This window comes from Pituophis catenifer, unplaced genomic scaffold, assembly GCF_029215685.1.
Source record: "Pituophis catenifer annectens isolate HBS135680 unplaced genomic scaffold, rPitCat1.0.hap2 SCAF_6, whole genome shotgun sequence".
Lineage (NCBI taxonomy): Eukaryota > Metazoa > Chordata > Lepidosauria > Squamata > Colubridae > Pituophis > Pituophis catenifer.
Genome location: NW_027256886.1, coordinates 16,415,017 through 16,431,017, shown reverse-complemented (window position 1 = coordinate 16,431,017; position 16,001 = coordinate 16,415,017). Strand labels below are relative to the sequence as shown.

The 16,001-nt window shown below is 36.5% G+C and overlaps 1 protein-coding gene across 4 annotated transcripts in view; it reads right to left on the bottom strand.

Moving 5' to 3' along the window:
* MECOM (MDS1 and EVI1 complex locus) overlaps positions 1 to 16,001 on the bottom strand; it is an 80,313-nt gene that overhangs the window by 17,967 nt on the left and 46,345 nt on the right. For 2 of the 4 annotated variants that reach the window (XM_070946486.1, XM_070946484.1), the window contains 3 exons: positions 7,796 to 9,158; positions 4,411 to 4,498; positions 1,411 to 1,437 (listed from right to left, as the gene is read on the bottom strand). In XM_070946486.1, the coding sequence (XP_070802587.1) occupies positions 1,411 to 1,437; positions 4,411 to 4,498; positions 7,796 to 9,158 (1,478 nt within the window). The remainder of the gene's footprint in view (positions 1 to 1,410; positions 1,438 to 4,410; positions 4,499 to 7,795; positions 9,159 to 16,001) is intronic. The other 2 variants (XM_070946485.1, XM_070946487.1) reach the window with 2 other exon arrangements.

Below are 16,001 nucleotides of genomic sequence, written 5' to 3'. Positions count from 1 at the left end.
AAAAAGCAGACATTGCTGTAATTAAAGGTAGGAAACTTGTTTATATTTGTTTGGCTCTCAGAAATCAGGTTGGATACTATCAACATTGTATCCAACATTCATATTAGAATTTATTTTAAAGGCATAGAAACCCCCCGATGGACATCAAGGGCAAATAGCCTGTGAAATACAAAAATAATTTAACACTGTTTTGCAAGCTATGGTTCACACTGTATGATCCTAAGATTTTATTTATGCTAAGGCATGCTTGGATCACAAAAAGGTTGAGCTTCCTAATTCATGAGAAAGGAAAACCTCTTCTTTGTCAAAGAAATGAAGAAGAATTATATGGGTAAATGAAGATGTGTTTATTCATGCAAATGGGACCTGATACAAGAGATTCAGTTGGCATTTTGTTTATATTTTATTTTAAATTTCAAACCTGTAAATGCAAAGAACATCTGATTGCCAATTAAGGCATAAGGTGGCTAGCAGGGTTACAATGGTGCTTTATAAAATGTTTTCACTGTGTTTGTCAAATAGCAGTTTTATTTGAAATGTTTTTTCCTCCCCTGCAATAGAGTATTTGACTGTATGATTTCCTATCTAAGGTGAGAGCCTCTGATGTTATAATGTGGTAGCACATATAATCAAGGAGAAAAGCAATCTAAAACTAAGGAGAAATGTCTGAACGGTGAGTGCAATCGACCAATGGAATAGCTTGCCTTTTGAAGCTGTGGGTGCTCCATCATTGGAGGCTTTCAAAAACAGACTAGATGATCTGAAATGGTATAGGGTCTCCTGCTTGAGCAGGGGGTTGGACTAGAAGACCTCCAAGGTCCCTTCACTCTCTGGCAAATTTTGAATTTGGAAAATTTTATAAAACTCTTTATGACAAATATTATCATAATACAAAATGTCATAAAACATTTCCTGTGATGACTTTGACTGTTTACCAATTTTTTTCAGTGAAGGCAGTACATTAGAAGCTCTGTCAATGTTGAAGTTTTTGAGAAATCTAGTAAGAAAATTTTGCTAGAAGTCATGTTAGGTTGATTGTAACCAACCATCAATGGAAGTTTTCTTTTTATTTAATCTTAATACAGAACATAATATCATGTATAACTAAGACTGCTATAAGCAAAGGGCTTTGGATAGTTTTGTAGCTCAACAAATCTATCTGGAAAAAAATCTATAATAGAAAAATCTATTTCATGTACAGTATTTTGTAGTAAATGTCCTTTTATTAGAATTTACAATTAATTAAAAATTGAGTAATTTGATGAAAATTAAAACAAATCTCTGCTATTATTTAAGAGAGTTAAAATCATTAATGAGGACATTGCATGGAGCAGATTATTACTTGTGTTGTATTGTCTAATGCAATTTTGTTTATAGTATTTAAATTGAATAAATAAATAACAAACTTACCCAAGTTCTTTGATCAGGCATTTGGAACTGGGAGCAAAATTGAAACAGAAACAACAGATTATTCCTGCACTTGGATTCATTATTGCATTTAATGCATTGTTCATGCCACAGTAAATATGACTTTCAGGTGTTAAAATTCTTTGTTTTTTCTACAGGGACTAACATGGTCACCCTTCTAGCAAAGGTTACTTACAATCTGCAGAGAAATTAGCTGTCATGCATCAGCAATAACCATGATGAGGATTCTCTAAAGCAGATGAGGGAAATTTGGTTCACAAAAAGAGGATAACTGGGTGAAAGAGGAAGCTATAACAAAAATGACCACTTTTAAAATCTACTTGTGATTTGAAATCTAAAGCTCATGCTTTTCTTTTAAACTCTGTTCTTTTAAACTCTAACCTCTCTGTTCAAATAATTTTCTTTTTTATATATTTTTAATAAAAGTTTTAGCTGTAACAGTAAAAGATATTACAAATTAAGCTAACTGTTTAGTTCTAACAATTACATGGTATAAACATTGGCGCAATGGGGCGATTGTTTAGCAAAAGAATCCACCTTTACATCTGTGAATGTGCATTATTAAATAGATCTTAATATATCTATGTATATTATCATACTATCCAAACACTGACCCTCCCTCCAGACAAATTATTTCCTGAAATGAAAAATAAGATGTTATCTGCTCCCACCATGCAATCAACATTCCAATTAGCTTAGAAGACCCAGGATAAACCAAGTGTAGTAATAGTTTTGTCTTCCGTTGGTATTCTGAATACCACAGCAAAAGAAATGCTACTTGAAGCCAATGCTAATAGTAGAGATGATTAAAATAAACACTGGGAGAAATTCTCTCTTTTCAACCAGCAATAATCTCAATGTACTCACACTATACTCTACCAGGAGAAGATAGACAGAGGCAAACAATTTGACAATTATTATAAGAATGGATAATGGAATGGTGTATTTTCTTCCATGCTTTCTGTTTGTTCCCCTTCTCCCAAATAGTCATCCAATTAGAGTGAACTAATCACAATTTTTGGTTTCTCTGGGTTTTTTTTCCCACTGATAAACAAACTAGCAAATCTAGATTTGTATTAAAGACTTATTTTCTGACATATTCTGACTTATTTTCACCTCAATCCCAATTCAACCCATCAACTGCTTGTGACAATTCCCTAACTTTGCAAATGTTTTATTTGCATCCTGTATTTTATTCTGCCAAGTGCTAAACAATGCAAGGCGGCTTTATAGAATGTGAGTTGAAAAGAGGTAAAGCAGAAGAGCAGATATATAAAAAGCTCCAAGTGCTTATGCAGAAAAAGAATGCAGGCAAATGGATACCAAAAATATCAGGAATTAGGACCAGGAAAAAGCCTGAAAACTTAATACAGTATAATAAGTCATTTACAGAGGAAGTTATTTTATTACCATTTGATTAGCTTCTCATGTTGTGGGGTAACTTTTTCCCAGAACAGTGAGGAATCACATGTATGTTTTATAATGTGGTAAGAGAGACTGTGAATGCTTTAAAATGATTTTTTTCACAGTTGCTATTGTGCATAAAATAATCCTAATGGGAAAAGAAAAGGTCCAAAACAATTTGGTTAAGAGATGAGGCTCCAGGTCAAAACACTTCAAGGAGATGACACACCCTGTCTCTAATGCAAAATCAAATACAATGCATCATGGCTTACTGCGATCAAAGAATCCATTCTTACATTTAATTGTCACACTTAAAATGTTTATCTTACTGCATTACCCATTTGTCAAAAGTATGATTGTAGAAGCAACAGTTTTTGTATACAATATTTTTCTACAAACAGTACAAAATGGGACTTTGATTGGCAACTATAGAAATGAGAGGAAAGAGAAATACCTATAAAGAATCCTTCATTTTATCTATATGCTACCTTTCTCAAAGCATTGGTTACTGAACATTTCAAATTCATTTAATTCAATGGTTATTTCTGTCTTGGTTACCTTAGGCCAGAATTCTGGAAGAAAGTATGAATTTTTCTTTAATCATCTACCCATTACTAAGTTTAGATCTAAGTCATTATCTACTTACAGCCAATAAGTGTGAAAGGAAATTTGAGTATCAAGCTGTACAACTTTTCATAATATTAAATGGTACAACTTGCTGAAGTCTACCGTTGATGGAAACCTGACTCAGTTCAGTCTGATAACTATGGCTCTGATTTTAAATCTTAAAAAATCTAATTCTTTTGCTAGGCTGCTACATTAATGCAGTCCAGAAGTAGCGATATCAACCTAATCAGACAAAAAGATGCAAATTTACAGCAATACAAGATTGTATAAGATGCACAAGGATTTAATAGATAAAAGCTAAATACAGTACTGTTTTTTAAAATACAGGACACAGAAGCAGAATAGCAGATCATGGTTTATGTCTAAATTGATGTATCTGCTTATGACAAAGCTGCCTTCCAATTTTTATTCCTTAGAAAGTGCAACAACATCAAATACAGAATTGATTCACTATTCCAGGATCTGAGACTTGATCTAACTTTGCAAAATCATAGGAGGTGCAAACATAACATGGTATAGATTCTAACTTTAAAGACTTTGAGAAACAAGGACGATTATAGAAGCATTTAAAGGCTGGCTAATGCCTAATGTGGTTTTGAATTTTTTTTCTTATAATTTTTTTAAGTCCAACAAAATACATATTTGGGTACAATCTAAATGACAGGGTGTTTTAGAGAGAACAGCTGCTATTTAGCCAAATCATGACACCGAGTATACACAGGCATTTGACAGTTGTCTAAATTATGTTTGTTGTAATCTTCCTGCAAAAACATCATGAAGATTAAAACAATGCTACATGAAAGGGTTTTGTTTGTCTCGAGTCATTAAAAATTGCCTTTTAGGAAATCTGACCTTGAGTAAAATTCCAGTTGTTCCTGTGCACCTGCGCCTGTGAATCAACATGTTTGTTTACAATCTTAATACTTTAATTATATTATAAAAAATACTTACTTGTGGATGAAATAAAAACCCTGGAGATGGTCTCAAATACTTTTCCTTTAAAGCTTCAAGTGGATCAGTTAACTTTCTTTTCTCTACTCTGCAAACATTAAAATGAAAATGATCTTGTCATGATTCAATCAAGATGGATAAATATTGGATGACAGACCAGATTTTTTAGTGCCGCAGATGAAAGATAAAGAGGAATAATTTTTTGTCAACACAAGTTTATTGCAGGTAGTTCTTGACTTAGGACCACAATAGAGACCAACATTTCTGTTGCTAAGCAAGGCAGTTGTTAAATGAGTTTTGCCCCATTTTTGACCTTTTTTGCCAAGCTGTTAAACAAATCATGAGATCTTTAAACAAATCCAGTTCCGCCCATTGACTTTGCTTGCTGGAAGCCAGCTGGGAAGGCTATAAATAGTGATCACATGACACCAGGACAGTGCAACTGTCATAAATACATGCCTGTTGCCAAGTGCCCAAATTTTGATCACGTGACCACGAGGATGCTGAAATTGTCACGGTGTGAAACCAGTCATAAGTCTCTTTTTTAAAAATGCTGTTGTAACTTTGAATGGTCACTAAATGGTTGGTTGTAAGTCAAGGACTACCTATATAACAAATAAATGGATAGTGAGCACCCAGGCTCTCCACACATGTGAAGGGCAGAAGGCTGCTTTAATTTACAATGAAATTTTGACACCTGCAATTTTATATATACATATAAGAAATTGGAACTGAGCATAATTTAAAGATGGCAATTATATTATTAAATTATAGAGCTTAGCAGGATACTTTTTTATGAAATAACCTTCATAACTGAAACCAAAGGAAAACTAGATTGATCCCTTATTTTTATCATCATCATCACACCCAATTCTGAGATACTCAAGGAGTATTCTGAATATATCCCACTCAATTGAATAAAGACTCAACTACCAGTCACATTGTTTTCCTCCAGACAAAATAATTAATTCACCACACAGTTCTTCCAAGCTTTGCTAATCATTTACAGAGTAAGAAAAAATTAATGTTGCCAGATTTTGATTACAGTTAAACGATTAAACAATAAACACCACTGTAACCAACACCTACAAGTGCTATGTTACGGAAATAAAGGGACTGATGGAAGGAACATAACTAATTTCACTGGCATGCTATTTAGAAATTAGGTCTGAATTCCCTGAATAAATATCTAAAGATTTGAAAACAACAAGTGTAGAGACTATTCATAATTTCAGGTTAAAGTGAAGGAAGATAGATAGATAGATAGATAGATAGATAGATAGATAGATAGATAGATAGATAGACAGACAGACAGACAGACAGACAGATGATGGATGGATGGATGGATGGATGGATGGATGGATGGAGAAATTAAACCATTCCAACAAATCATGCAGTAGACAACCTTCTCTGATTTTTAAGGATATAATTAAAAGTGTCATTGCACTAAGGTGTCAACATGAAGACCTCTCAAACTGTAATTCTTTGCATTAGAAATCAGCTTCTTCATCTGCTGCTTCCTTTGGGTTATGAAGGAAGAACAGATAGTGTTGCCTGTTTATTTACTGAGGACCATTAAGCAAGTGAAACCAGGTTGAAGAAAAGATGAGCAGCAGGAGTGGGTAAGAAGTCTGTTGCACTGAAAAACACTGATCATAATTTGCAGAGGGGCCTTCCAGATATACAGTAGAGCTAATATTGAATAGCTTACATCCTTTGCTTTACTTCTTATAGTATGCTAGGATGGGCCAAATGTCTATGGAGATTCTCAGTCATCCATTTTCAGACAATCAGGATGTGCCAGCACATTATTTGAAACTAGCTAATATCTTTCAGATTTATTTTTATTTCCTCCTCTCTAGATCTCTGTTTTTCCTCTTTTGTTCATTAATATACATATATGCAAATACATGTAGATTTTTCATAAGTAGATCCCCATTTTTGAAATGGGATACATCCAGCTTGATTTATTATTTATAAAATAGGAAGTATCTTATACTTATACTGAGTATCTATACTCAGTATAAGTATACTATACTTATACTGAGTATCTTATACTCAGCCTTTGCAATGGCAAACCTGGAAGGACAAAATTCATTTTCTTGTATGAAAAAAAACATGGAAAAAATGAAAACATTTAAATTCTACATTGGAAACCGCAAAAAAACTCTAAACCAGAGGTGAAATTCAGCAGGTTCTGACAGGTTCTGGGGAACTGGTAGCAGAAATTTTGAGTAGTTTGGAGAACAGGCAAATACCACCTCTGGCTGGCCCCAGAATGGGGTGGGAATGGAGATTTTGCAATATCCTTCCCCTGGAGTGGGGTGGGAATGGAGATTTTGCAGTATCCTTCCCCTGCCAGGTCCACCAAGCCATGCCCACAGAACTGGTAGGGAAAGATTTTAAATTTCACCCCTGCTCTAAACTGTGATATCAGTTGAATCTTTCTGGAAGTGCTTGGGGAATTTTTCCCACTGTCTACGCTTCTTATGCTTAGGGAGAGTAACTCCCAGAATTGCTAGCCATTATGGGCAGAAGGAATTCTGAGAGTTGTAGTCCCAAATCATCTAGGTAGCATAATGTTGGTGAATGACGTCCAGTGAGATAGATGGATGGATAGATGGGAGGGAGGGAAGGAGGGACAACAAGACAGAGAAAGGGAGAATAAAGAGAAACAGATGATATGATTAAATCCTAAACAGTTGAATAAATGAAAAGTTCAAAATTTTAAAAAAGTGACCCGCAAGGTCTATGCATATTATTGAAATACAGTCAGCACTATATAAATTGACCCAGTTTATAAGTAAAATCCCTTTGTTAACAATTTTAAAAGGAAATCAGAGGAAAATCCATATGTAAATAATCAGCCATTCTGTTTAGGAGATTCTGCATTTCCTTATATATTCTTGGAGTTCAAACTGATTTTAGCACAATAAACAATATTACTATGAAATTTCATTAGAATTGTCATGCAGATTCTTCTGACATCAGCTGTATATTCTGCATAGCAGATGGGGACAAATACTTTCCAATAACTACAAACAAATAAAGACAGAATTTTACCCTTGGTTTCCACGTTGGGTTGCTATGGTACAATGTGTTTTGAGTTCTTGGGTGAAACGCCTTTGATTGCAGTGAAGGTTGACATTTCTAGTTTGCAAACAAAAGCAGAATTTGACTGCCAATTTTTAAACACATTCTTTTTCCGAAAATTATTTTTTTAAAAAAAAAAAACATTAACTTGTACTAAGGTAAGAAATATCTAAGATTCATTTCAATTAGCAACTATTTCCTCAATTTTATGATAATTAAATGACTTGAGGAACCCCGGCCATTTTGACAATGTGAGACTTCAGAAACCAAACAATCCTTACAAGTGGATTACCTGTAAATGGGATCCATAAAGAAAGGCGTAGGTCTTGCATGTTGTAAGGAAATATCAGAGGATTTCCTTGATTCGAGATCCTGATCTCCCTTCTTTCCCCCAAAAATGTGGTTCTTCCGAGGCTCGGTCTGTTTTGTGCCAGAGGCTCGACTTCTGGTGCCCATGCTCAAGTCTAGAGGTTGGTCCTGGCTGGCCACTGATGAAACTGATGTTTTTGAAGTTACAGGAGTAAGTGGTTTCTCTTCCTTACGTTTAGTGGTAAGGTCAAAGGGAGACTCGGAAGTTCCCTTCAAAGTCTTCTTCCCTTCTCCTGGAGATTGGGGTTCCATTTTCAAAGGTAACGATCTCAAGTCTCTATCAGGAAATGGATACATTGACTGAGAGAATGCTGGAAAAAATGGGAGGGGAAACATGGAAGGGTAAGGTAAGGCTCCGACTTTTTTGTCCTGCAGCCCCACAAGTCCTGTCGAACCAAAGTATTTTTCAGCAATAGAGGCAATGGCTTTTATAGAATCATTCACAGCTCCTGACACCGCAGTTTGTTCCTCTAAAGATGGTGAGAAGGTGGAATGATTGCTGTATTCTTTCTTATTATTTACGGAAGCCAAATTCTGCAGAGAGTTTACTTTGTCTTTGAACAGTTTACCATTTTCTTTACATTTCTCTTTATCGCTTTCAAGGTCACTTTCGAGATCAGAGCCAGAGGTGGTCTCCAGGTCACTCCCACTGGGGGTACTGACATCATCAAGGTCACTACTCTCTGACTGGTCACTGATCTTTTCATGTGGCCTCTCTTCAGAAGACCTCTCTGGTTGAAGCTCCAGTGGCTTATTTTCACTTAGGTTAGATGGGTGCTTATTTAGTGCCTTCAGAATCTCCTGGGTAGCTGGCAATGCCTGAGGATGTGTCATGAGGGGACTTTGATTTTTGATTGTTTGATCTGTGCTTGGAAGTCCTTTAACAGGAGAACTAGCAGGTATCAAAGGTGGCCTGTGATACAAGCCTGAAGAAAACAGGCCAGGGAAGCTAAAAGAAAATCCAGGAGCTGTTGGAAAGGTAAGACCAGCAGGATGTCTATTGGCGCCAAAATAGTCAGAAAGGCCTGGATTTGCATGAGTCATATTAACCATGGAAGATTTATCCATAGCTGGGGTTCCAGGAAGTGATATGCCTTGGCCAAAAAATCCTCCTGCAGCAAAATGGTTCTTGCCCTCACAAAACCTCCTGTGCTTATTTAAGGAAGATGTAGTGCTGAACATTTGTCCACAGTCTTTGCACTTGATTTGGGTTCTGCAATCAGCATGCATACGCTTATGACGGCAAAGGTTTGAAAACTGAGTATAGGATTTATGGCAGACCTCACCTGTGTGTAAACAACAACAACAACATATCTCAGGATTGATGGTAATTTTACTCTTCCCTTCACCCAGACATTTTTAATCCCATCCCTCTGCTTTTACCTCAGCATCTGAAAAAGTTTTATGCTTCCAGAGGTCACTAGAGCTCAATCCTACACTTGCTTATTCAGAACTAAGATCAATTATGGAATTTATTACCTACATGCAAGGACAGCTATTGCAGTATTTGGGCTGTAATTTTAGAGAGTTGTCTAAGTAAAAATTCCACTAAGCTCAAGGTATGATTAAACATAACATAAGATTGTGCTATTAGTAAATACTCGGTAGATGAATCTAAGAGCAGATAACCTATCAAAACTAGTCCCAAACTCCAAAAAAACAGAGAATATGGTTAGGCTAAATACAGTGAAAAGCATAATAAAACATCAACTCCAATAAAGAAATGGTATTCACAGCTATTGATTTGCAGAAAAATCTCTGCATACTGTAACCTGGTGCAATCTGGTTATGGCATCTTTTTATATATATTGTAACATATTGTTTACAGTATGACTGAACAAAATGTTTGTAAATTCACAAGTACATTGAGCTTTGCATGATCACCAATGCCTTAAAATATGTTACTATTATATAGAACAGGTTTTGAACAAGACATAGTTGCAGAACAAGATTTTATTTTTATCCATGCTTGCAGATTGCATGAATGGCTCTCTTATTTAATCCATTAATCTGCATATGCAATGAAGCTGTTTTTTACCCATGATGCATAGTTCTATTACTTGTCCCATTCATTTGCATATGTAATGAATCTGATTTTTACCCATGAAAATAGGCATCGGACTGTCATCCTCCCACAAGAATATACAATTCTTATACCACTGCTTTAGTTATCCAATATAAGCACTATCCTACATGATTGAGAAATATATATTAATGCACATTATAACATTAGAAGATTTTCTGTGCTCATGTACCAAAGCTAATTTTTAGAACACCAGGAAATATGAATGGTTAGTAACCTTGAAACTTGGAGTTGACTTCAAAATTTATTTTAAACAATGCCAGCAAGATTTGCACAGAATATTGTAACATGGAATTACATTGTTCAGGGTGCTAGTGATTCCACTTCTCTCCTCTTGGCTTCTGTCCTTCCCCCAATACTTAACTAACCCCCTGTCACTACTCAGATTGCTCAGTCTCAATTGGCCCTGTTCTTCTTTGTTTATATTTTATTCTGTGTATTGCACAGTGCCCTTCTGGTGCATGGATGGCAGCAGTGTGACCAAATGCAAACAAGGACAACATTTAGAAAGGCCTTTTCACCTCATCTAGCATTAAACCAACTACAATGTGGATCAGTAAAAAATTTTCAGGAATAAAGGAATGGGAGTTGTTACTCTTCAGCATGTACGGATGAATAGCAATAGCATAAGACTTACATACTGCCCCATACTTTACAACATTCTCTCAGCAGTTTCCAATCTCAGCATATTTACACCAACAATCTGGGACTACATTTTAACTGATCTCAGAAGGATGGAAGGCTGAATCAACCTTGAGCCCTATCAGGATTGAACTGGCTGTGGGCAGAATTTGCCTGCAATACTGCATTCTAACCACCGCGCAACCAGGGCTCAAGCTAGAAAGCAAGGGAATTCAGGTTGCAATGTTATGCTTACTTACATAGAGCCTCAGTGGTGCAGTGGTTAGAGTGCAGTACTGCAGGCTACTTCTGCTGACTACCGGTTGCCTGCAATTTGGCAGTTCAAATCTCACCAGGCTCAAGGTTGACTCAGCCTTCCAGTCAGACTGACATAATTTACCCGAGGTGGATAAAATGAAGACCCAAATTGTTGGGGGCAATATGCTGACTCTGTAAACCGCTTAGAGAGGGCTGTAAAGTGGTATATAAGTCTAAGTGCTATTGCTTCTATTACTACATAGGAGTAAGACTCACACTACTCAATGAGTGGTGCTTCTTAGGATTGTACTGTCACCATCTCGGCATCAGAAGCAGGGAGAATTATTTTCCTTTGATATTAAAAATCCAACAACTTCCAGCAAAGAAGAACTGGGCAGAGTAAATTTTTTAGCAAACTGCCTACATTAGAGGCTCTTGCCCTTCACACATCAAAGCCACATAACAATGCACATTGTGCATTCCAAGACGCTCTTAACAATTATTTTTGTGGTTTCAGTCAGACTGACATAATTTACAATGGCTCTATTTTAAGCCTGTAAAGGAAACTGAATTGAATGTATCTCATCCTGAACTCTTGGTTCCCATGAACTATAATCACGTCCTCTCACTTCCACTCACCACTGATGCAGATACTAACCTTCCTGCTCTTATAATGCTTACGCTTGAGAACCTGCCTGCTTGTTGTCTGTCTTAAATGTTTATCCGTAGAGCTATCTGTTCCCATCATAACAAGAAAGATATCTATTGTTTGAGAAACTTCTGATTCCACCTGTCTGGCTCAGATGGGCTGCCTTGGCAATCCACATCAGACAACAACCATGGCAACAATTGCACATTGGCTGCAGGCCAACAAAAACGTATAATTCAGGAAAAATGCTATTCCGATTTGTCAGCCAGTGTTCCTGTATTATATCTTTCATTCATGAGGAATACTCTAATTAAAGAGTGCTTCCTTAAATCTTATTTGCATGAAGATTGCAAAAGGACGAGAGATGTTTCTTTTACTCTGGGGGAAAAAAAAACCCCATCGTGGCAAAAGTTCTGGGATTTATCTTAAATTATATTTGTTGGACCAGTGAGTTTACATTGATTGCTTTGGAAACCTAGTGCCCAGTATACTTTACACAAATGGACTTCCATTAGGAATAGTAACCTGAACTGTCAATTCAAGATTGCAATTGCTTTTTATGGCACTAATTCAGGCATATAAATAAAGACATTTGGCTAAAGGCACTTACACTATTGAAATTAGGTAGATCTCAGTCAGGGTTATTTGTGCACAGGATTCCCACTATATCCTGATTTCCTTACTTCTTACCTTTCTAATTTAAAGAGCCAGTGCTAATTTACATACAAAAAATCATTAACAGCATGTAAATATGTAATTGCCTTTATACCCAACAATGGGGGAATAAGCCTAGAACTAACTATAGCAATGTAACTTGTTCCAGTAAATAGTCCTAACAACTTCCACAGGAAGAGAAAATCAATTAGTAACACAAGTATTGCTACATTAATGGCCTTAAAGTCTGTTGCCCAATTAGCAGCTCACTGATGTGAGAGGAGAAGAATGGGGCCTCTTAGAGCTTCCATGAGTAATCTCCAATTGTTTCATATGAAGGAAGCCTCTGACAAATAATTATGTTTTTCTAGTAGTGAAAGAAAAAGGATGGGAGAATTAGTATGCAACGCTACTTTGGTTGTTTGTCATTCCTATTTTTGTCATCTTGCATCTGAACTACTGCAATGTGCTCTGCGTGGGGCTGCCCTTGAAGACTATTCAGAAGCTGTAGATGAAATCCAGAATCCAGCAACAGAGGCAGTTTTGGGCATGCCTTGGTAGGCTCATATAACAACTCTGCACTGGTTAGCAATAGTGCTTACTATTGTGTTTCCCCGAAAATAAGACCCTGTTTTATTTTATTTTTTTGAATCCTGAAATAAGTGCTTGGCCTTATTGCCATGCGCTCAAAAGCCCGATTGGGCTTATTATCAGGGGATGTCTTATTTTGGGGAAAACAGGGTATCTCCTAAAGCCCTTCATGGCATAGGGTCTTGTTATTTGTCTCTATAGTCATATACAATCTGATACCGTTGGTCTATTAGTTAAATAATGCCATCTGAGGATATCCAGAAAATGTGGGGGTTTTGGTCATAATAATTGATTTCTGGAATGAATTCCCTACCCCCAAAGGTTCATATGATATGACCCCCACTTGGATATTATTTAGGTGAGTCATGAAGACTCAGCTCTTTTCTCAAGCCTTTGACTGTAGTGGATATCAAGTTCCTTCTGGGTTGTCTGACTTGTGAGTTGATGATTGTTTTCTCCAGCTGTATTTTGCATAATGCAATGGTTTCATTTTAAATTTCACACATTGTATACCGTTCAGAGTCATAATGGAATTGAGCAACTTATTTATTTTATTTATTTATTTATTTATTATATTATATTTCTATACCGCCCTTCTCCTGCGGGACTCAGGGCGGTGTACAGCCAGGATAAAACATAGCATGTAAAAGTTAAAAACATTTTTAAAAACAATTAAATAATTTTGGCCCAAATTTAAAACAACCCAATTAAAACGGAAATTCGATTAAAAAAAACTGAGAGGATGGGATTAAGCCAGCCCAGCTAGATGGAACAAGTGTGTCTTCAGGGCCCGACGAAAAGTCCGGAGGTCTGATATCGTGCGTATCTCAGGGGGCAGGTCATTCCAGAGGGCAGGTGCTGCCACAGAGAAGGCTCTCTCCCTGGGGGTTGCCAGCCAGCACTGCCTGGCCGAGGGCACCCTGAGGAGGCCCTCTCTGTGCGAGCGAACCGGTCGGTGGGAGGCTATTGGCGGCAGAAGGCGGTCTCGCAAATACCCTGGCCCTAAACCATGGAGCGCTTTAAAGGTGGTCACCAACACCTTGAAGCGCACCCAGAAGACCACAGGAAGCCAGTGCAGCTTGCGCAGGAGTGGTGTTATATGTGAGCGCCCCGTCACTCCCATAATCCCCCGCGCGGCCGCATTCTGGACCAACTGCAGCCTCTGGGTGCACGCCAAGGGGAGCCCCATGTAGAATTTATAAATAAAATAATAACATGCCTGCTGCCCAAGAGCACCTCATGGCTCACAAATATATGTTGTGTATCTGAGAAAGTCAGAGGTTTTTTTGTATGCTAAACAACAGGTACATTGGAATGGGGAGGGCTATCAAAAAAGGGTAGGATGAAGAAATAGCTATATGAGCTCATTCTTACCCTACCTGGGTGCTCTCCTAAAATTCTCCACAATGCTTGTACAGATTAGAAAATTCTGGAAGTAGAAATCCACACGTCTGGAAAGTTGATTGCTTCTTTGTTTACTTTATATTTTATCAACTTCTTGTCTAACAATTGTTCTAACCCATTCTTTACTGCATTTACTGCCTATCATGAAATGAGAGAGCCTGATATATAATTTATTTATATAATGAAAACAAAGACGGTAAGAAAGACTTAAAGCTCAGAACAAAGCCCAAAAAATCGTTTTAGGAAAAAGAGCTTGGGCGCCACAGATTGCCAACTTCTATAAAAGCATTAAGAATTTCTTAAAAGACTCAGACCATATGTCTTAGAAGTTTACAAAGTAATGGTAATTCTTCTTTCTTTATCCTACTCTAGTAACCAGACTCTTGAAAGAAAAAGAAAAAATATAAGATAAGATAAATCTAAACTCCCGCAAATCAAAAAAAAGTTTTGAAGTGGTCATGGGAGCTATATAGGATGGAAATGTCTCAAAGATTTGGAAAAAAAAATGTTGCAATATTTTCAGGATCAGACTCAATAAAGATAATAGAAGTTATAGGTTTAAATATAATTCTCTTTAATCATAATAGGCATTCTATATTCGCTGAATATTCAAGATAGAAGCAAGGAAAATGGGGAGGATGGCTCCTTTTATATACAAGGGGCGGAGCCAGGAATGGGAGTGGTAAAATATGAATACATTAAAGCTCAAGTAATAAGTTAACCCCTGATGTTCCATATATACATTATTTACACATTAGAGAATAAGGCATTTACATCTGACAAATCCCCCTCTAAATGCCGGTTCGTTATACAACACCAGTTACATTCAGATTCAGGACAATATAATACATATAATTTAGAAGTTAAATATTTGTGTTGTTTAGAAGGTAAGGGTTTTGTTAATATGTCAGCTAATTGTTCAGAAGTATCACAATGTATTGCTTTGATGAATCCGTCTTGAGATAGTTGTCTCACGTGCTTAAATTTTATATCAATATGCCTGGACCTTTGTCCAATTGCATCGGATCTAGAAATTTCAATGGCCGCTTTATTATCTTCATGCATAATAAATGGTAAAGTAGGTTTCTTCCAAACATCTGTGATCAAATCATTGAACCATACAAGGTTATTTGCAGCTTTAGACAAGCAAACATATTCTGCTTCTGTGGTAGAGGTGGCTACCAGTTCTTGTTTACCAGTATACCAGTAAACTGGACAATCGTTCAATAGAAAAACATAACCAGAGGTACTCTTTCTGCATGATGTATCACCAGCCCAATCTGCATCAGCATAACAAGTAATTCTTGGTTCTTTGTCATTATTGGGTTCCAATATTAAACAAAAATCTAATGTACTTTTCAGATATCTTAAAATTCTTTTGACAGCTTCCCAATGATACAAGGTTGGTTTGCTAACATATCTTGACAATAAATTGAGAGGTAATGCAATATCTGGCCTAGTCCAATTAGATATATAAAGGAGTGAACCTATAACTGATCTGTAAAATGTGTTGTCTTTAAACTCAGGGGAAGATTCATCATTGTTTCTAAGAAAATCAGTTTGCATAGGTGTGTCACATGTTTTGGCATTATTTAAGTTACATTTGTTTAGGAGTTCAATGATTTTATCTTTTTGAGTAAGTTTGAATCCCCTTTTTGTTTTGTTAATTTGTACACCAAGGTATTTATTCACTCTACCTAGTGATTTCAATGAGAAGTGTTCGTTTAACTTATTTACAAAGATTTCCCTGCTCTCTTTATGCTTTCCAATATATAAAATATCATCCACATAAATTAATACAAATTCAATATGATCATTACTCTTTTTTACAAAGAAACAGTTATCAGCAGTGGTGGCGTTGAAATCCAT